A 22,390-nucleotide genomic window follows, 5' to 3' on the forward strand; every position below is an offset into this window, starting at 1 on the left:
GAGCAGGGAGCCCGAAGCGGGGCTCGATCCCAGGACTCCGGGACCATGACCTGAGCCTAAGGCAGCCGCTTAGCCATCTGAACCACCCAGGCACCCCTACATAGATCTGTTGTGATGGTCACTATTGTGTCAGGTTTTTTCCTATATGTGTAAGGAAAATTAAAAATCGCCTTGTTTTCCCCTTCCCTAAGATAGAGGTGGGGAGCTGCTGCCTGGCCATTTCTGAAGTCCTTTTCATCTCTCAATATACTGTGAAGAATTTCTTCACTGCCAGGGCAGTAAGTCCAGGAAATAGTGTGCCAACCAAAGATGTAGATTCTCCAATTTTGGAAAACTTTATGGTCATGGTCATCTCAAAACTGACCTCTTTGGTCCATCATTTAATTGCCCCTAGCCTCCCCGCCAATCTTGACCAATCTGCAATCTTCCAGTGATTTTCTTCTTACTCCCTGTTCTCTTCCCTCCCTAACAAAGAACATCATGAAAAATTCAGGCTCTTTAAAAATTGTAGCTCCCCTTCTGGTGTAACTTCACTCTTATACACCGATTTTTAAAAGCAAGTTAGTGGACATTTTATGCTTCTCACCTAAGGAAGAAGAAAAATTCAAATTCTTGGTGGGACAAAATATTTTAAGTTCTGACCACCCTTGCTTCATTGTCTTGAACATGTGTTGTAATCCCTTTATTACAGAGATCGAACAGGTACAAGAGATAAAACGTGCATTTACAGCCAGACAACTCAAGCTTTAATCTAAATAGCTCTGACAAATGACCCAACCTCTCTGAACTTCAGTTCCTTTATCGCATTTTCCCAAAGAAACGGCAGGAGGGAATAACACCCCCCCCCCATGATGATTTGGAAGCTGACTGCTCTCCACACAACGGCTGGCACGTATTAAGTGCTCAAAAACACAGTCATCTCTTCCTTTCCACGGCTGCATTAACACTAATGTAGTTTTCTCTCCGCTTTGCAAATGATGTTTCTCTGAACAAACTCAATCTCCCCTAGTAGAGAAGAGACACATTCTACACACCCACCCCACCTCCCACAGAACGCCCTCCGGGACACACAGCGAGAAGTGAATCAGCAGGTCACGGGAACTGTGTTGCCCCACTGCACTTGGGCAACTTCCACTCTCTTCAAATACTTGGGCCCTGGTTTCTTCCTACTCGCAGCTCACACCACTGGTCAGGCCTCCCGGGCTGCTGAGCATTGATGACACGCCGCACATATCACAGGATCTCTACCCACCCCAGCGGACCTCTCATCTTCATGCTTCCTTTCTTTGTCTGTTCCCCTGTAGGTACCTGGACCTACTCTGAAATACACACATAAACAGTCGGGTGATTAAATAAGGTATTCTGAAATACAACATGTGAACAGACAAGCATACCTTTGATTTTAGAAAAGTACTTTAAAGAAAAAAAGTGCAAACAGCAGGGCAACATCAACAAGGTGTGCAAAACCCAGGGGTCCAAGACCCTGGGTTTAAGTTCTGCCACAATGAGTCGTGTGATTTTGTTCAAATTAAGTTGCTTCCCTGCTCTGGGCCTCGGTTTCCTCATGGAGAAGAGAGAAAATGGAATTACATTCTGGTAACTCGCTAGCCTCCATTACAGGGAAGTGTGTGCAAGCCCTAGGCAACAGTGTTGGAAAGCAATCCTGAATGATTCCAAAACATGCTGAAAAACTACCACAGTATATCCTAGCAATTTCTTTTTCATCCACCACACATCAGTGACCTACAATTCCATCATCTTTCCTTAAAGACTGAGCTCTGGGGGCGCCTGGGTAGCTCAGTCAGCTAAGGAGCCGACTCTTGGTTTTGGCTTGGGTCATGATATGGGGGTCCTGGATTGAGCCCCACATCGGGCTCTGCGCTCAGTGGGGAGTCTGCTTGGGGATTCTCTCTCTCCCTCTGCCCCTCCCCACCCACTCGTGACCGCACGTGCGCACTCTCTCTAAAATAAATAAATCTTAAAAAAAAAAAAGACTTAACTCAGATCTCATATCCTCAAAAAAAATCCCCCCGAACCCCTAGCAGAGTGATTCCCTGTGCACACATCTGTATGATTTCATTAAATCATCTTCACAGGTGGACCTCTCCCTGTTAAATTGCAAGCTGCACAAAGGCTGGGCCCATGTCCTGCTCATCTCTGGATCCTCATGCCTACACCACACTTCCACAAAAACCGCTGACAAACTGTGAACTCAACCATGTTCAAAGAGTTTACACTTGCAGATGATCTTCACAATTTCCCATGCAGATTTTGACATTACTCAATTTTAAAACAGGATCTTTAAAAAGATGAATAGGGAATACATTATTTTTTAGATGAGAAAGACTCCAAGGTTAACTTTGCCAAGCTCAACCAAAGTAAATGAACAAGGCCTAGCAGTCTAATCCCATTATAACACGTGACGGATATAAAAATAATTTGCAAAAGAAGTACCAAAGTACATAAAAACTAAGGAAATTCTTTTCCATCAGGTCTTTTTTTAAATCTAACAAAATGATGTGAACGGCTGTTTCATGCTCCCAACAGCAAAATCAGAGGTAAGAGAGATAATGGAAAAATTAAAGATACTTAAGTATAAATACACAAATATAGCCATTAAAATTTGTTTTTCTATAACTTTATTATATATTTAATAAATACCACCACATATTATGAAATAAAATTCAAAAGGACAAATTTATTATTTCTACTGCTTAAAAGTTAACAATCAAAAAACGAAGGGAGGCCTCCACATTATGTCATCAGGGAAACACAAATTAAAGCAACAATGAGATACCATTACACACCCATTAGTACGGCCACAATCTGAAACAGACACCACCAAATGCTAACGAAGACACGGAGCAACAAGAACTCTCATTCATTGCTGGTGGAAATGCAAAAATGGTACACCCACTTTGGAAGACAATGTGGCAGCTTCTTACAAAACTAAACATATTCTTACCATACAATCCAGCAATCATTCTTCTTGATGTCACCAGCCTTACTGAAGGGGGCTGAAAACTTACACCCACACAAAAACCTGCACACAAATGTTTACAGCTTTATGCATAACTGCCAATACTTGGAAGCAACCGAGACGCCCTTCTAGACAACGGTACATCTAGACAATGGAATGTCGTTCAGAGCTATAAGGAGCAACCAAGCCATGAAAAGATACAGAAGAAACTTAAATGTACATTACTAAGTGAAAGAAGCCAATCTGAAAAGGATATATACTTCATGATTCCAGTTATAGGACATTCTGGAAAAGGCAAAACTATGAAGAACAGTGGTTGACAGGGGTTGGGGAGGGAGGACAAGATGAACAGGCAGAGCACGGAGGATTTTTAGGGCAGTGAAACTACTCTGTGTGGTAGTAAAAATACATGCCATTATACTTCTGTCCAAACCCATAGAATGTACAATACCAGGAATGACCTGTAGCATACACTTGGGACTTTCAAGATAATGTGTCAATGCAGGTGCATCAACTGTAACAAATGGGTGGAGATATTGATAATGGGGAAGGCTATGCATGTGTGGGAACAGAGGGTATATGAGAACTCTCTGTACCTCCTGCTCAATTTTGCTGTGAACCTAAAATTGCTCTTAAAAATTCAGTCTATTTAAAAAAGAAAAGACAGGAGGGCAATTTGAGTCAATTTTTCAATAATAATCTGATTCCTAGTCTATTATAATATCCTAATGGTATCTCGGGCAAAGTTAAATACATTGAAAAAGAGAAAAGGCCAAAGTATTTTTTAAATATGATAAACTGAGGGACGCGTGGGTGGCTCAGTCATTAAGCATCTGCCTTCGGCTCGGGTCGTGATCCCAGGGTCCTGGGATCAAGCCCCGCATCGGGCTCCCTGTTGGGCAGGAAGCCTGCTTCTCCCTCTCCCACTCCCCCTGCTTGTGTTCCCTCTCTCGCTGTGTGTCTCTCTGTCAAATAAATAAAATCTTTAAAAAAATAAAAAATAAAAAATAAATTTGATAAACTGAATAGTTAATACATAAAATGTTGACATTTTTTAAAAGATACAAGAGTATGCAACGCAAAATTTTCCTTCCACTCCTACTCCCCAGACACTCCATTTCAAGGTTAATTTTTTAGGTTTTATTTCATGGGACACTATTTCCACTATCATCCTCCCAGATACAAGTGACTAATCTGAAATCATGGCATTTGTTCCAAAAACTATAAGCAACTCCTATGTCTAACAGTAGGTGTAACAGAAAATACAGAGAACCTTGCTACACAAAGTACAGTCCCCAGACCATCAGCATTACCCGGGAGCCTACTGGAAATGCAGGATTTTGGGTTCCATCCAGACCTACTAAAACAGAACTATATTTTAATGAGATGCCCAAGTGATTCGTAGGCACCAGTATGTAAGACCACACCACCCCTGTTTTCATAGAATTTATAGGCTAGTAGAGGAGATAAAAGAATTAAACAACCGCAACACAAGGCATCATACAGAATGGACTACACGGCTACAAGAATTTGGGGAAAGATCAGCTTTGGTCTCTAGAGGGGGCCCCACTGCCCTGAGATCAAATGCCAGCCTCTCTGAAGGGTCCGTATGCCATGTGCATTCTGGCGGCTACTCACCCGTCCAGCCTCCTTTTCTGCTCCCTGCAACGGATTCTCCAGCCAGCCTGGGACTGAGGCTTCTCCAGCGTGCCTCCAGGGCTTTGTACGTGCCACTCTAACCACCTGGCACACCCTGACCTCCGCTGGCTAACTCCTCAGCCCCCTTCAGACTGGAGCAAGATTCCCCCATGCCATTCCCCCATGCTCCCGGCTAGCGCTATCCTCCTGGCAGAGGAAATGCCTTAGGGGCTGTTTTCTACCCCATTTAGTATTTTCCTCCGAAGAATGAATGAATACACAGAGATGCTTCAGCGAGGGGGTGAAGGATGAGAAGGGTTTAGATAGTCAGAAACAGACCAAGGCTGAGACATATATAGGTTAAGATCAGTTTAGGGAATTTGTTTAGGGGAAAAAACTGATTTGCTTTTTTGTCATTAATGAGATCTGCTCTGAGCTCACCGTTGTGCTGTGGATGAGGCAGGGTTTCTATTCCTGCCCATGGTGTGTGTTGTTACTCTAAGCAACTGGAGCTCCCGAAGAGAGGTTGCCACACACAAGCAAACAGGCCCCACGGGAGCCCTGCCGAAATCCCGGTCCGGGCTACGCCAGCTTCGCTCAGCAAGAGGCAGCACATTTTTATCAAAGTCAAGGAATGGTTTGATTAGAACAAGGAGTTCTCCCCTCTTTATTAAACTCAAACATCCACTAATTAAACATAATATAAGTCTGCCAGAAAAAAATACTGTTATACTTTTAAATAATTCATCACATTAACCTAGGGCACACGAGCACGGAACTGACTCGGCACAGGCCAGCAGAGGGCCGCTGCCCAAGCACCGGGCGCAGGCAGATGCGCGCCTTCCAGGAAGGCTGCCCTGTGCCCATCAGCAGGCCAGCCCAGGCGGCCAGAGGCACACAAGGTGGGCTGCTCCGGGCTGCAGGACACCGCAAAGGTAAACAAACCAGACTGGCATCGGGACACAACTGGGCCCAAAAGGCCCGCCCTTTAGAGGCAGCTAACCAAGGGCAAGTTGTACTCAACACAGATGCAATTAGTTCCTCGGTCATTTGCACCAGTCTCAAACAAGACAGCAAAGCCACCTGGTCACATCACCTCAGAAGATAAAGAACAATTATGTCTCCACAGGTGTCCCTTCTTTACCGAAGTCCAGGCTACCACTATCACCCCCTGCCCGAAACACAACAGCCTAAGTTCTCTCTGCTTCCGCCCGAGGTATGTACATATCAGCCCACAGCGCTCCTCAGGTTCACGCCCTTGAATGGCTTCCAGCTGCACTTAAAGCAAATAATCCAAACTCCGTCCTGGGCCTACAGAGCCCTAAAGGGCCTGGCCCAGACTGCCCCTCCCCAACTCAGGGCCCACAACTCAGCCCCAGGTCACCGGATTCGTCACACCTGCCTTCTTCCCACTGCTTTAACACGCCCACCTGAGCCACCTCCAGGCCCTGGTCCCTGCTGTTCCCTCTGCCAGGCCCATGTTCAGCACCCTTACTCCCCAGATGAACTGCTACCTCCTTGCCAGCCCAGCCCCTAGTCACTCTCCACCAAGCACCTTGCTTACTTTTCTCCCTAGCACTTACCATCACCTGAAACTACCTTCTTTATCTACTTGCTTGCTTCTGTGCGGTCCCCCCCCACCTAGAATCTGAGCTCCATGGAAAAAGGGACCTGATCCGCCTTGGTCATCGCTAAATCTTCAACTCCTCAAACAGTACCTGGCATACACTAGGTGCTCACTAAATATCTGTGTTGAACACATTTCTTAAATGACTTGTTGAATGAATAATTGCTAGAAACCTATGTTTTCAGCAAGGCCAAAATATGAAAAACCTGGTTTCACATAAAATGTTAGTGACTGTTTTACAAAAGGATTCCTTATCTAATGCATTTTTAAATATTTGGCTTACACAGCTTCAGTGTACACACTTTTTCTTTTCTATTTTTTTTTTTTAAAGATTTGACTTGTAAGTAATCTCTACACCCAGCGGGGGGCTCAAACTCACAACCCCGAGATCAAGAATCACATGCTCTACCCACTGAGCCAGCCGGGTGCCCCTAGTGTGCACTTTTTAAAGGACAAGCCTAGGGACACCTGGGTGGCTCAGTCAGTTAAGCGTCTGCCTTAGGCTGAAGTCATGATCCCAGGGTCCTGGGACCCAGTCCCACGTCGGGCTCCTTGGTCAGCAGGGAGCCTGCTTCTTGGTCTACCTGCCGCTCCCTCTGCTTGTGTGTGCTCATGCGCTCTTGCACTCTCTCTCTCTGACAAATAAATAAAATCTTTAAAATATATATAAGTAAAGGATAAGCCTATTGTGCAAACTGAATTAACTCCTTCAGGGCATCAGCAGTACCTGGTACACCAAAGGTACCCAATAACATCTGGTGAAAACATGAGCACTAGAAAAGAATACCAGGCATAAACTATAGGAAACTGCACTTGAATTTGAAAACACAGCAAATGTGGATATATTTAGGCTCATCTTCCATTTTACCTGCTTGAATGACATATATATTTAAAATCCACTACTTTGAGATGCTAGCAATAATCTTAGCCAGTATCGGGCGCCTGGGTGGCTCAGTTGGTTAAGCGACTGCCTTCGGCTCAGGTCATGATCCTGGAGTCCCTGGATCGAGTCCCGCATCGGGTTCCCTGCTCGGCAGGGAGCCTGCTTCTGCCTCTGACCCTCCCCCCTCTCATGTGCTCTCTCTCTGTCTCAAATAAATAAATAAAATCTTTAAAAAAAATAATAATAATCTTAGCCAGTATCTTCTTGTGTGTGTGTGTGATGGACCATAGAATATTTTTATTTATTTTTATTAACATATAATGTATTATTTGTTTCAGGGGTACAGATCTGTGATTCATCAGTCTTACACAATTCAAAGCGCTTACCATAGCACATACCCTCCCCAATGTCCATCACCCAGACACCCCATCCCTCCCACCCCCCTCCATTCCAGCAACCCTCAGTTTGTTTCCTGAGATTAAGGGTCTCTTATGGTTTGTCTCCCTCTCTGATTTCGTCTTGTTTCATTTTTCCCTCCCTTCTCCTATGATCCTCTGTCTTGTTTCTCAAATTCCTCATATCAGTGAGATCATATGATACTTGTCTTTCTCTGATTGACTTATTTCACTTAGCATAATACCCTCTAGTTTCATTTTTTGATGGCTGCATAATATTCCTCTGTCTGTGTATGTGTGTGTGTGTGTGTGTGTGTGTGTGTGTGTATACATACCACATCTTCTTTATCCATTCATCTGTTGATGGATATCTAGGCTTTCCATAGTTTGGCTATTGTGGACATTGCTGCTATAAACACTGGGGTGCAGGTGCCCCTTCAGATCACTACATCTGTATCTTTGGGGTAGATACCCAGTAGTGCTACTGCTGGGTAGTAGGGTAGCTCTGTTTTCAACTTTTTGAGGAACCTCCATACTGTTTCCCAGAGTCTTAGCCAGTATCTTTACAGGCAGGTGCGAATCCAAATAAATTCAGAAAGTTATCTGGCGGCTCTGTAGCAGTCTTCACTAACTGATGCATGGAAGACACAGAAGTAAGTAATCAACAGAAATACTCAAAACTGCCAGGTGGCTAGGGACATCTGTAGGTTTAGTATAAAAATCATGATGCTTGAGAAATTTGTTTTTATTTGTAATCTATGTAAAAACTCACATGCCCCAATGAAAGACTAATCAAGAAATCATACCTCTATAAAACTGCCCCATTTGTAATACAATGCACCCCTGCCCTACTGTTCCACGCCATGTCCAACTTAAAAGAAAGTGCATCTTCATAATTTTTTTAACATAAAATTCTTTGTTTGGACTCTATTCCTACACCATGAAATTGCTCACTCTACATATTCAATATTCATACAATATTAACGTGGCACCCAAGAAAAACAAATTCCTGTTCAGGTATCCATCTGCACGAAGTGATGTCCACGCCCCTTTCTCCTTCCCTACCAGGTGTTGAGCCACAGTTTGCAAAGGTCAAAATAGAACAGCAATTAGATGTACAAGTGTTTGTGTGAAGTGTGTGCTCACATTCACTTATGTGTTCTTGAAGGGTCATTCTAAAGTCAAATATAAATGTACTTTGGGATTATGCACATCGTATGTCTTATTTGCATCTCCTGTTTCTGCCTTTAAAATAGTCCCTCGTTTATAATGCCAACTGTGTTGATGCCTTATCTCTTAGCAGTAAACCAAATCAGGTTCCCTAGAAAGTCATTCTTACCTGCCTTAGCGCAGTAGGCGATGTGTCAGCCTCATAACCTAGAAAGTCATTCTTACCATCTACAACCCCAAGAAATGAACTTTTAAATAATTTCATATTCTAAAAACTCATAGAACATATTGTCTATAAAAATCAATTTCAGGATGCAATTTATAATCGCACACCACCTAGCAGAAATGAAATATAAAATAACTACACTTTCTGCTGACAACTGATAAATGTGCTCCAAAAACATTTCATAGTTTTGTTGTTCTGTAGTTTAAATAACTTTGGAATAACATGATTCAGAATTTAGATGAAGTTATCAACACACAGTTCATTTAAATAAACTTTTCCAAAAGTACTGCCAGTTGGAGAAAGCTGACAATCCTTGCAGAAGTCCTTACTGTTTTGTTTTTTGGGTTGGTTGTTTTTTAATAAAGCTTTGGTCTGGTGTTTTCACTGTCATCTGTTAGGCCAACGTGAACAAAAGTCCACCTCACTCCTACAGTGAAAAACATCTTTATTAAATATGTTTTGGAAAAGTAAGTAAAACCATAAAACAGTACAAGCAATAAGTTTTTTGGGTTTTGTTTTTTTAGACTTACTTATTGATTTTGGAGTAAAAAAGAAAATAGTAAGTCTGGTTTTTTGGCTTCTCCCTTTGGCCTTACAGTATAAAGTATAACAGTATACAAGTAGACTCAAGTCCTCAACCTAAACTAAAATATAATCAGACAACACATCCTGAATTACTTTTTTTAAACTAACATCATTTTTTAAATTTAGCATTTACAAAAGCTAATTAGCTATCACTTCAAACCAGAAAATCTACGCATTATCATTCTTTTTTTCAATACAAAACTACGATTCAAAACTTTTTCATTTAGCACCAGCTGTGTTTCAGGAAGTGAAAATTCTGGTGAGGATGAGATAGGATACAGTGCCTAATAATAAATCTGGTTTCTGTGTCTCCATTTTATTAGCATTTAAATGACAGGCAAAGCCTTATGTGGCTCACAAATGGGTATTTTAAAATCAGCACTCCAAAAGCACTGCATAACTAGCAGATATAACCACCACCTAATTATTATTTGTCAAGGGTCACATAATGGCTAACGGGTTCTCCCAATAGGAGTTTATTACTCAACCTGCCAAACGCCAGGAACAAGAGGAGTCCGTGGAGTATGAGAAAGGTGCCCTGTCGTCCTGCCGGCCTTTTAGAGGCTGAGCGGGATGCATCATTCAAAACACCCAAACGCCTGGTACTCCGCGAGGTATAAAAATAATTCCACGTTCTCCAACTGGTGGGAACTCTACAAATCTACTCCAATCCCTTCGTTTTAGCAATAATGAAATTGGCAGGGATTTAGTGCTCAGTTATTCTGAAAGCGCCAATGTTCTGAAAACAAAACTTTATGGAAATAGTAAAGAATTTACATTCATAACTCACACCACTGAACCCTTAAATAATCAGAGAGTTTAAAACAAAGGACAGATACCCTCTGTGTGCACCCAGTCCAGCCTTTTGGCATTATCCCTGGCCACCAAGCTCAAACCTGTGTCAAGGAGGATGCCACACAAGGTCCCACCGCGGGGGGGGAGGGTGCCGGGGGAGGCAACACCCAGCGAGGGGTCGGCGGCGCGCCGTGGGCTGCGGGGGAAGGGAAGCAGGCGGCCGCCAGGTGCGAACACCTGGGTCCGGGCGTTGGGCTTCACTCTCCCCACGCGTGAGAAGGGGGTGACGCCACCTGGCCCGTTCGGCCGACTAATGAATGAGAACCGCCCGGGAAACGACCCCAGCGGCGCCCGCCGCGCTCCGGTCGCTGTCCCCAGGCAGCGGGACGTCCCCCGCCGCGGGCAGTCCGGGCACAGGGTCTGACTGTCCCACTCCCCCACCCCCACCCGCGGGCTCTCCCCGCGCCCCGGACCCTCTCACGGCCCGACGGTTACAAATGTGCCCAAAACCGCGCCCGCTAGACGCCGGCTCCCAGCACCGTCCGCTACGGTAACGGGCGCCGGCCCGACGCTGCCCCGACACCGCCTACCTTGGCCACCCAGCTGAACAATGGTGACATCGCGGGCCGGGTGGCGGCTCCTCGCCCGTCGCTCCCGCTCACTCCCGCCGCCGGCCCATGAGGCGGCGGGTAGCCGGGGGCGGGCTCGGGGCGCGGCGGGGCGCGGGCATGGCTCCCCCGGCGGCGGCGGCGTCGACGGCTGCGGCGGCGGGCTCCTCCCCGCTCGGCACTGCCCGGAGAGGTCGCGCCCGCAGGGCTGCCCGGCCGGCCGCGAAAGGGAAGTGGGTGGGGAGAGCGCGGGGAAGGGGAGGGGAGGGAAGCGGAGGGGAGGGAGCGCCGCCGACCCCGCCCCCACCCCGCCCCCACCCCGCCCACCCCCACGCTGGGCTCCGGGCGGGAAGTTGGGACGCGCGGGGCTCGCCCTCGTCCGGGGTGCCCCCGGCTGCGCAGCTCCTGGAACAGGAGTCGAACAACTTTTAGAAAACTAGGAATTCCTCTCTCTTAGGTTTGATAAAAGCCCCAGAGTTGAGCTAACACAAAGCCCGCCCAACTTAACCGGGGTTACCCCCCACCCCCACCGCGTTTCTTTCTAAAGGCTCTGAGATTGCTGGTAACAAAAGGACTAGTGTTTCCCCAGCCCCTAATACCTTTATATAATCAAAGGTGGTTTTCTTGGAGTCAGAAAACTAAGCTCTGGGGGGAAGGGGGGGAGAGAAGCTCCGGCTCTTACCAGCCCGCAGCTTTCAGCCACGTGAGAAATTTTGATTTCACCAGTTTTCTTCTCTCCCAAGGCAAGATGATAAGGCAGTGTAGTCAGTTTATAGCTACAAAGGTTAAGGTAGGTTTCTAACTCAAGGCACCCTAGAGTTCCACGTTGGGGAAAAAAAAGTTCAAAGGTCTAACAGCCAATGTGTAAAATACATGTGTCACGTGGAGCCACTCACTGAGTTCATCGGGCCAAATAGCAAACCCCGCGCAAGAATTTTGCTTCTGTTTCTTTTTGTTATGTTGTGCGGTATTTTCAGAGAGGCCAACAGAACATTTTAATCATCTCCAAATGTCCGGCATCTGAGTTAGGTGGGTGTATCATCTAGTGCTGCATAACAAATTAACCCAAAGCTGAGAAGCTTAAAACACAAGTTTCTGTGGGTCAGAAATCCAGGAGCCTCTTGGCTGGCTGCTCTGACCCAAGGTCTCTCTTGAGGTTGGGTTCAAGCTGTCAGCTGGGGTGGCAGCCATCTCAAAACTGGAATGGGGCTGAAGGATCCATTTCCAAGCTCACTCACACAGTTTGTTCCTTGCAGGCTGTTGGACTCCGGACTTCGGGTTCTTGCTGCATCATGTGGTCCTCTCCATAGGGCTGCTCATAAAATGGCAGTTTGCATCCCCCAGCACAAATGATCCAAGAAAGAGCATATGTCCACGAAGGAAATCGGTCATTTTATAAACTGATCTCAGAAGTGACAGCCCAAAACTTCTGCTGTATTCTATTCATTAAAATGCGAGGAAATAAATCCAGTCCACTCACAAGGCAAGGGGGATTACACACGGACATGACTGCCAAGAGGAGAGGGCCGTGGGGGTGAGGGAGATGTCATCTTTTTGTTTCTCCTTCCAGGTAGGGTGCAGGGGGGAAGCCAAGAGTTCTAACAGCATTCTAACAGAGACTACCTGGGTAACTGAAAAGGGCCTTAGGAGCATCTTAGGGAGCATCTTCATGCTTTTGAGCAGTGATTGATATTCCCTACAGAAATGGGGCACCTGGGTGGCTCAGTTGGTTAAGCATCTGCCTTCGGCTCAGGTCATGATCCCAGGGTCCTGGGATCGAGCCCCGCGTCGGGCTCCCTGCGCAGCGAGAAGCCTGCTTCCCCCTCTTCCACTCCCCCTGCTTGTGTTCCCTCTCTCACTGTGTCTCTCTCTGTCAAATAAATAAATAAAATCTTAAAAAAAAAAAAAATTAAGAGCTAGGGGCGCCTGGCTGGCTCAGTGGGTAGAGCATGCGACTCTTGATCTTGGGGTTGTGAGCTCAAGCTCCGCGTTGTAGGTAGAGTTTACTTAAAAGAAAAAAAAAAAAGAAAAGAAAAGAAATTAAGAGCTAAAAAGGGGGAGGGCATTTGCAGCCATTTAACCAAATCCTACCCTGTTAGCAAATCACTTCCCCAAGCAAGTAGAAGAGATGAAGGCTGACAACTCCATTACACTGAGCACTCTTCTGTCCTCCACAACCTTGCTACTCAAAGAACCAGCAGCCTGGGCACTATCTGGCAATTTGTTAGAAGTGCAGACTCTCAGGCCCTGCCCTAACCCAGACCTACAGAGTCAGAACTTTCATTTTACTGTGATTCCAGGTGGCTAGTGTGCACATTCAAGTTTGAGATGCACTAGTATATGAGAGTCGTTGACATGGGGCTTCAAATGAGCTTCTGGCCAACAGACCCTTGAGAGAACAGCTGAAACTGTCCTGTGTCCTGGGGACGATGTGCACTAGCTCAGCTAGAGGGAGACCTAGAGGGTTCCTAGGCAACAACATAGTTTGGTGGGAGTGGATGGGCAGCTGAGGACAAGCAGGACAAGCTGGGTCCAAGACAAATATCACCATACTCCATCACTCCAATCCCCAGACTGAGCTCTACGAAAATGCCCAGAACTTAGAAGCAACTCTAGGGTGAGAGTGAAGGGAACCCAAAATTGATGAAAGAAACCTGAATTATTCCCAACTGAGATAAATTTTCTGCCAGTTGGGCAGGAGATGGGGGGGCAAAAAAATTAGATTAAATTTGGAGAATAAAAATCACACCTCTTGGGGCACCTGGGTGGCTCAGTCGGTTAAGCGTCTGCCTTCGGCTCAGGTCATGATCCCAGGGTCCGGGGATCGAGCCCCGTGTCGGGCTCTTTAAAAAAAAAAATCACACTTCTTGCACACACACACACACACACACAGAATTAAAGTCAGATCAAATCCTGGATCTAACAGTTACAATGGGAAAGTGTGAGATAGGGACATCAAGTCCCTATCTGTTACACCCTTGATCCAATTCTCCATATACACACATCGGGGTGGAGGCTCGTCAGAACCCGGTTTGGACTTGCCCAAAGCTTACATATCCTTTAGACACACAGACGTTTCCCTCTGTCCCAGATCTCTCTGCCTGATCCAGGATTGGGCAGCATCACTCCTTTCATGGGAACGTAAGGGCCTTTCCACTGAATAGACCTGACAGGCAGTAACATGCGGAGCTCTAACAGCAAATAGTTTAAGAAATATAGAAAGGTCTTGGGGCACCTGGGTGGCTCAGTCGTTAAGCGTCTGCCTTCAGCTCAGGTCATGATCCCAGGGTCCTGGGATCGAGCCCCACATCAGGCTCTCTGCTCGGTGGGAGGCCGGCTTCTTCCTCTCCCACTCCTCTGCTTGTGTTCCCTCTCTCCATGTCTGTCTCTCTGTCAGATAATAAAATCTTTAAAAAAAAAAAAGAAATATAGAAGGGTCTTATTTTAATTCCCTGCCAACATGTACCTTGCAAGTCACAATGCAGGAAGAAATTCCATTATAATCTGGAATGTCATTAAAAGGAAACTGTTAACATCAGACAGTCTACTGATTCCACATTCAAATAAAACAATTTTCATTAAAACACCACACTCGCTCCCATCTGGAAAAAAAAGTAGCCTTCCCCCAAGAAACTGTATATTCCCCCAGAGGAAAGACTGTACATAAACCAGGGATTGGTTATTTTTAACAGCTCCCCTAGTGATTCTCTTTCAGTCGGAATTGAAAACCCCTACAGAGTAGTTACTGCTCCAAGGTGCTGATGGTTCCCAGCCCTGATCGTCTATCAGAGTTAACAGTGGTGCCAGGGGGTAGGTGGGGAAGGAGGGCAGATAAATTGGCTGCTCTGGGGGCAGGGTGGAATTCTCAGGGACCTCAAAGGGCAGGCAGGTCACATAAATGCGTGAAGAGAGCCAGGTGTTAACACTGGTGTCGACCTCTAGCTTTACTTAAAGCTTGGAAGACTCTAACAGGTGAGTCTGGCTATCAGCCAGGATTGAGAACCACTTCCACAGTTCTAGGTCCCTTCTCTAAAAAAAAAAAAAAAAAAAAGGTATGAGGGGTGTCTGGCTGGCTCAGTCAGAAGAGCAGGCGACTCGATCTCAGGGTCATGAGTTCAAGTCCCACACTGGGGGTAGAGATGACTTGAATGAATGAATGAATGAATGAAAAGAAAAAATAAGGTATGGTTGCTCTGTGAAGAGCAACAGGCCATCCAAATAGGATTGCTGAGATCTAAACAAACAGGATCTACAGAAAATCCGAGACTGCTGTCTTTCTACGTAACTTTAAAAGGATGATTTAATCTGTTTTCCTGAGACATTAAGGGAGGACTTGAAGAGGGATGGGGGAACCCAGGAACTGGAAGAGCTGCTCCCCTCCTAACTCTGATCGTAACCACCCCTCTCTCCCCCAAGAAACCCCCAACACTGCTGCCCGACTCTCCTGCCATGTTCCTCCTTTGAAGAGGGGCAAGAAGCAAGGACAGCGAAATCTCCGCTGAGAATTCCGGAGGAGATGCACCTCCTTCGCTGCGCTCTACCGGCTCAGATGTGGAGGCAAACAGGGGGAAGCATGACCTCACTCTGCCAACCTGTTCCTCACCCCCCGCCCCAACCCTGCCCCAAGACCCGGCTTAAAAACAGGGCCGTTGTAATACAAGGAAACTCAGCGTGGTTTCAAGTGAATCAGAACCCCTGGGCAACCATGATCCTGACACCAATGACAATATGGGTTTTTTTTCCCACACCATCAAGCAATTCTCTGACACCAGCTGGGGGTCCTACAATTCAACTCAATTCTGACACCACTGACCTGGAGATTATGTCAGATCCCACAGGTTAAGAGCTCAGTCCCACAAGACTGCGGCCCCCACACACACTTCCCATGGCAATCCCAAGTCCAAATTGCCACCTGGGCTTCTGACCCACCAGCCACAGGTTCTACCAACCCCCTGCTTGGGTTTGATTAATACGCTAGAGTGGCTCACAGAACTCAGAGAAACTTTCTACATCCTAGAAGAGGTTTATTAGAAGAGGCTGTAACTCAGGAACAGCCAGATGAGAGAAATGCGTAGGGCGAGGTGTGGAGAGTGTGCATGCAACTTGCACACTCTCTGTGAGTGCCACTGTCCTGGTATCTCCAAGTGCTCACCAACCAGGAAGCTCTCCAAACCCCGTCATGTGGGTTTTAATGGAGGCTTTATTACCTCAACATGATCAATTAAATCCTTGGCCCCTAGTGACAGAACTCAAACTTCAGTGCCTCTTTCCACCCACCCCCACCCCAGAGGTCAGGGGGTAGGACTGAAGGTTTCCTACCCTCTAAGCACATGGTTGGTTCCCTGGCAACCAATCTCCTTTCTTAGGGGACCAAGGGGCTTTCCAAAAGCCACTGCATTAACATAACAAAAAGAACACCTTTTTTGGCTCTCTTCACAGGAAATTCCAAGGGTTTTAGGAGCTCCGTGTCAGGAAAGGGGACAAAGATCAAATATATATTTCTTATTATAAATCACAATATCGCAGCAACTAATCAGGGATTTATTCAGTTCAAGGATGTTCATCAGCACTTATTGTGTAAAGCAACACGTGTCTTGGCAAGGAACAGAAATGAGGTAAGACCTAAATCTTGACCTCAAGGGGGATAGAGGGTGGTAGCCAGTAGGACTGGAAAGGAAAAGAGTGAACAATGCCAAGGGAAAGGCCCAGGTGGAGCTCCATGGAGTTCCCAGAAAAAAAACGAAAGATAACTTATGCTGCAAAGGAAGAACCAGCTTCTGGCTGGAAGGTTACAGGACCTTTTCTTTTTTTCCTTTTTAAGTAATCTCTACACCCAGTGAGGGGTTCGAACTCACAACTGGGAGATAAAGAATCGCATGCCCTACAGACTGAGCCAGCCGGGTGCCCTAAGACTTTAGAACTTGTACAGATGGTGATAAGACTTTCTAGGAGGAAGGATCTGCTGGACAAAGGCAATAACTCTGGAAATCAAGCCTTACTAAGACAGGACAGAAATCAGAGCTCACATTGCAAAAAGAGAATTTTAGTAAATATTAGTTTGGAGGTGTGCAGTTATCCCACTCTGGCATAAAACTTTGTTTCCAGAAAAAATATTTGCTGAGGATACTATCAAGTCCAAAAAAAATCATGCAACAAAATCCCTCTGTATGAACTGAAAACATTTGCCATGCAAAAACTTGCACACGAATGTTCACAGTAGTATTATTCATAACAGCTATGAAGCAGAAACAACCCAAGTGTCCATCAACTGATGAATGGATAAACAAAATGTAGTGTACCACACAACAGAGTATTATTTTGTCATAAAAAATAATGAAGTACTGATACATGCTGCAATGTAAATGGACCTTGCAAACATTATGCTAAGTGAAAGAAGCCAGACGCAAAAGATTATATATTTTATGATTCCACTTATATATCCAGAATGGGCAAATCCATAGAGACAGAAAGTAGATTCATAGTTTCCAGGGATTGGAAAGGGGGAAAAATGGGGAGTGATAGTTTCTGTTTTGAGGTGATGAAAATATTTTGGAATTTTTAGTATATTCACTATACTAAATATACTAAAAATATACTAAAAACTGAAATTTCATGGTATGTGAATTACAAATCAATTTTTAAAATCCCTCTAGGTGATGATGTTTTAATGACTTTAGGTAAGTTAATTCCATGAGGCTTTATAATAATGGAACCCACACTTTAGAGGGCTAGTTGTAGGATTTTTTTTTTTTTTTTAAGGATTCTCTAAACCCAACTGTTAGGAGTGAGTTGGACAGTTGGGCAGTCAGGGCCAGGGTCCCCAACAAGAAAATAAGGAGTCAGGACAGCTAAAATAAAACAGCACTAGCATCCTATTTTGCAGCTTAGACAGGACTGCACTGACATTCTGCTTTGCAGCCTTTGCAGAAATGACTTCTGAAAAACGTCCTAAAGTAAGACAATTAAGCACAAAGCATTTGTCAATATCATGGGCAGTTAAGACATAAGCCCCCAGATGTCGGCCAAAAACGAGATCATCAGTATGTTGACATTAACCTAATAGGTAGACAGATAGGTGGCCAAAGCCCTGATTGGCATGACTCAGCACACCCTGACTGCTTAAGATTGTTCTGCAAAAGAGCTCATAAAAAGCCCTACACTTAGAAACTCTAAGGGCAACCTTCTCGGGCCCCCCTCCCTCTCCGGGAACTTTATACTATTGCTCAGTGAACTCTGCTTTGCTGCCCACCACTCTTCATCTGGTCTACCCCTTCACTCTTCGAAGCGGCGTGACCAAGCACTGCGGGCACTAAAGGCAGAGAATTCCTGCAACACCATGTGGGGCTTGAACTTACAACCCCGGGATCAAGAGTCGCATGCTCTACAGAATGAGCTTTAGGATTGAATGAGATGCATATGAAGCATCTCAGCCTGAATCCTTGCATAAAGTAGGTGCCTAAGAAATGTTAGCTGTAGTAGTAGAAGTAGTAGTAGTACTAGCGGTGATTGCCGTTGGTTAGTGATGGGTATTTATGATGATTAGTTTTATGTGTTCACCTGAATGGGCTGAGGGATGCTCAGTTGGCTGATAAATATTATTTCTGGGTATGTCTGTGAAGGTGTCTCTGGAAGAGATTAGCATCTGAATCAGTAGACTGCCTAAAGAAGATGGTCCTCCCCAATGTTGGGTTGGTATCATCCAAGAGTTGAGGGCCTCCATAGAACAAAAAGGGGGAAGAAGGGCAAATTTGTGCTCTCTGCTTGAGCTGAGACATCCATCTTCTCCTACCTATGGGCATCAGCGCTCTTGGTTCTTGGGCCTTCTGATTCAGACCAGGACTTATACTATCAGCCCCCAAATTTGCAGGCCTTCAGTACTTGTACTGAGTTACACCACCAGCTTTCCTGGTCCTCCAGCTTACAGGCGGCAGATCATGGGACTTTACGGCCTCCATAACCATATGACCCAATTCCTATAATAAATCTCCTCTTACATAGATCTATCTATCTCCTATTGGTTCTGTTTCTCTGGAGAACTCTAATATAGCATATGTTATAAATGCAAAAATAAAAGAGAAATGATGGGCTGGAGGTATCAAGTTCATGACTGGGTTTATAGACAGGACAAACAGTTGAGATCAAAGAGGAGATTGTGTTGTCAGCCAAAATTAATTCCAGGACGGGGTGGGCCTCCCTGACTCTCAATATTTTCCTCTCCCTTTTTATGAGTTGCGAAGTCTAGCAGCATGATCGTGCTCCATTTGTTCCTTTAACTCTGTAAGGCACACCACGGATTGTCCACGTCTCTCCGGTAAATTCCCATCATTCTAGCCAGGCAGAGACTTGGAATGTGCAAGCGTTCCTGCCCCTCACTTTCAAACACCTCAGAAATTCCTCCCTCAGCAATGAATCCTGTTCATTCCCACTACTACTCCCCTGTTCCTCTTCCCACACATCCCAGCCCTCCTTACCTGTCTACCTCTCTCACTTTCTCTTAAGTACATACATGCAATCACATTTTAAATCACGGTAAATTCAAAAGGGAGTCTTTGGGTGGCAAGACCAAGTACGTGAAGGCCAGCTTCAGAACACACTGTGCTTCATAAATTGGTGAGTGAGGGAAAGGAAGTTCAGGGGCGGAAGTAGAAGGATAAATTTGGTGAAGACTTATTTGGACGTAGACAATGAACTCAGGTTATTAGCTAAAGAACACTCTAATGCATCCATATCAATGTTTAAATTAAGGTCTCTAGTTTTGTTTTGATTTCAGGCATCAGGTTGTCGTTTCTTGTTAGCCAAAATAACAGCAAACAGATTTTTTTTTTTTTTGCAAACAGATTTAATAAGACACTTTTAATGGCTCCAGGCACCTTCAGTACGTTTACTAAAAAGCCTTGCAAAATTAAAAACTGGCTGCACCCAACTAGAAATACTAAGACCTTGCAGTGTAAAAAAGTGAGCCATTGAATTGTTAACTCTAGAAGGGACCAGCCAGTGACAAACCCCCTTACTGTGAATACAGTTCACCCCAACTGCAGGATGCCTTCTTTCTCTCTGCACTCAACAGTCTTTTTAAAACAAATTTAGGGGTACCTGGGTGGCTCAGGCGGTAAGTGTCCAACTGTGGGTCTCAGCTCAGGTTTTGATCTCAGGGTAATGAGTTCAAGCCCTGCCCTGGGAGTGGAGCTTACTTAAAATTAGAAAGAAAGAGGGCGCCTGGGTGGCTCAGATGGTTAAGCGTCTGCCTTCGGCTCAGGTCATGATCTCAGGGTCCTGGGATCGAGTCCCGCATCGGGCTTCCCGCTCCTTGGGAGCCTGCTTCTCCCTCTGCCTCTCTCTCTCTCTCTGTCTCTCATGAATAAATAAATAAAATCTTTAAAAAAAAAATTAGAAAGAAAGAGAGAAGGAAAGAAAGCAATTTACTTTATGACAGATTTCTCTCTTCATTAAAAATAACAATGAATTCATTAAAGTGGTTATGACATTTCCAAACCAGATAAATGAATGTATTTACTATTTTAATATCTGTTCCTGTCTCAGTGTTTCGGCATAATATGTATGGTAATTGTTTTCACTTTTTAGCTGGTAAGACATTCCAAAAATAGAAACAATGTTTTTCTATTTTTAGCTCAGTCTATAAAGTTTAAGCAAATAATCATCTTTCCAAAAACTGTACACACATGTTTCAAAATCATGGAAAAACCCAGCGGCAATGAGCTCACAAAAAAAAACACTGAAAATTTAGTTATAAGATTTTTTACATCCTCACCCTGTGTTATAACTAACCATAGATGCTCAGCTTTAAGCTCAGACATTTTTATTATAATTTATAATGGAAACATTAAAAACACCACTTTGCATAGCACTAACTTTACCAAAAAAATAACTTATTTTCTAAACTGAAAGTTATGTTTCTCCTAAAAAATGAGACTAAAAAATATTAATCCCTATCTCCCGATCAAATATATTAGTGAATAAAAATTGGACCCAAACTCCCCTTCTTCCCTTCTTTCATAGTAGATTCTAATTTCCTTTAAAAAAAAAAAAAGTGGCTTATTTTCCCTTTGATTAGGGTGATTTCCCGCTTCTAAAACAATTTCTATTTGTTCACTATCATCTAGTTCTTTAAAATCATCAAGTTTCAATCCAGCAATCGTGCTCCTTGGAATTTACCCAAAGCAGTTGAAACCTCATGTCCCCACAAAAACCCGCACACAGATATTTGTAGCAGCTTTATTTAATTACCAAAACCTGCAAGTAACCAAGATGTCCTTCAGTAGGTGAATGGATAAATAAATTGCAGTACATCCAGATAATAGAATATTATTCAGCGCTAGAAAGAAATGAGCTATTTTTTTTAAAAGATTTTATTTATTTATTTGTGAGAGAGAGAGAGAGAGAGCACAAGCAGGGGGAGTGGCAGGAAGAGGGAGGATCAGGCTCCCCGCTGAGCATGGAGCCTGATGTGGGACTTGATCCCAGGAACCTGGGATCATGACCTGAGCTGAAGGCAGTTGCTTAATTGACTGAGCCACCCAGGCAGCCCAAGAAATGAGCTATTAAGCCATGGACATACATGGAGGAACCATAAATGCGTATTACTAAAGAAAGAAGCCAATCTGGAAAGGCTACATACTCTACGATTCCAACTCTATGACATTCTGGAAAAGGTAAAACTATGGAGATAGTCAAAGATCAGTGGTTGCGAAGGGGTTGGGATGGGAAGAGAGGGATGAATAGGGAGAGCACAGAGGATTTTTAGGGCAGTGAAAATTACCTCGTATGATGTTATAATGATGGATACATGTCATTATATATTTGTCCAAACCCAAAGAATGTCCAACACCAAGAGTGAGTCCTAATATAAACTATGGACTTTGGGTGATCATGTTGTATCGACGTAGATTCACCAATTGTAATAAATATATCAACTCAGATGGGGGGATGCTGATAATGGGAGAGGCTAGTTATTCATGGAGGCTGGGCGTAGAGGAAATCTCTATACTTTCTGCTCACTTTCTGCCGCGAACCTAAAATTGTTCTAAAAAAATAAGTCTTAAAAAAATCATCGTGTTTTAAACACAATGGAAACTCTCTTATGAATGCTCTCACTCTTTTCAAAGCCTAAATTTGTACGTGTCAGTATTTTTGGATCACAATATTTTTGGAACCACGCAGCAAGCACCTAAAAAGCAGAACTGTGACTCTTCCATGTTGGTTACCCGTGCCTGGTACAGAGCCATGTACCTCTGCACAGTCACGCAAACAATTCACATGTTTCCTCGCTATAGCTTGAGATTCCTCCACAATGTCCACCAAGCCGTGTACACTTGCAGTTCACCAAGAGGAGAGTGCCTGGTTATGCTCAGTGCGATTTTCAGGTGCACAGAGCAAGCGAACTTTCCAGAAACTAAGACACTAGTGCCACCACGTTCCTGGGTAAGTACCCCTCCAGAAACTTTAAGATAGAAGGTCCCTCTGGG

At 44.6% G+C, this 22,390-nt stretch overlaps 1 protein-coding gene across 6 annotated transcripts in view; it reads right to left on the reverse strand.

The window, feature by feature from the left end:
* TBC1D1 (TBC1 domain family member 1) overlaps positions 1-22,390 on the reverse strand; it is a 215,689-nt gene that overhangs the window by 138,840 nt on the left and 54,459 nt on the right. Inside the window, exon 1 of one of the 6 annotated variants that reach the window (XM_021701553.1) lies at positions 11,590-11,618. The exons of 4 other annotated variants lie outside the window; for them this stretch is intronic. Coding sequence is in view for 1 of the 2 variants with exons in the window: in XM_021701552.1 (XP_021557227.1) it covers positions 10,890-10,919 (30 nt within the window). In the remaining variant the exon portion in view is untranslated. Of the gene's footprint in view, positions 1-10,889; positions 11,028-11,589; positions 11,619-22,390 lie in introns of those variants that run through there. One more of the 6 variants, XM_021701552.1, reaches the window with a different exon arrangement.

The sequence above is a fragment of the Neomonachus schauinslandi genome, chromosome 2, assembly GCF_002201575.2.
Source record: "Neomonachus schauinslandi chromosome 2, ASM220157v2, whole genome shotgun sequence".
In the NCBI taxonomy this organism is placed as follows: Eukaryota; Metazoa; Chordata; class Mammalia; order Carnivora; family Phocidae; genus Neomonachus; species Neomonachus schauinslandi.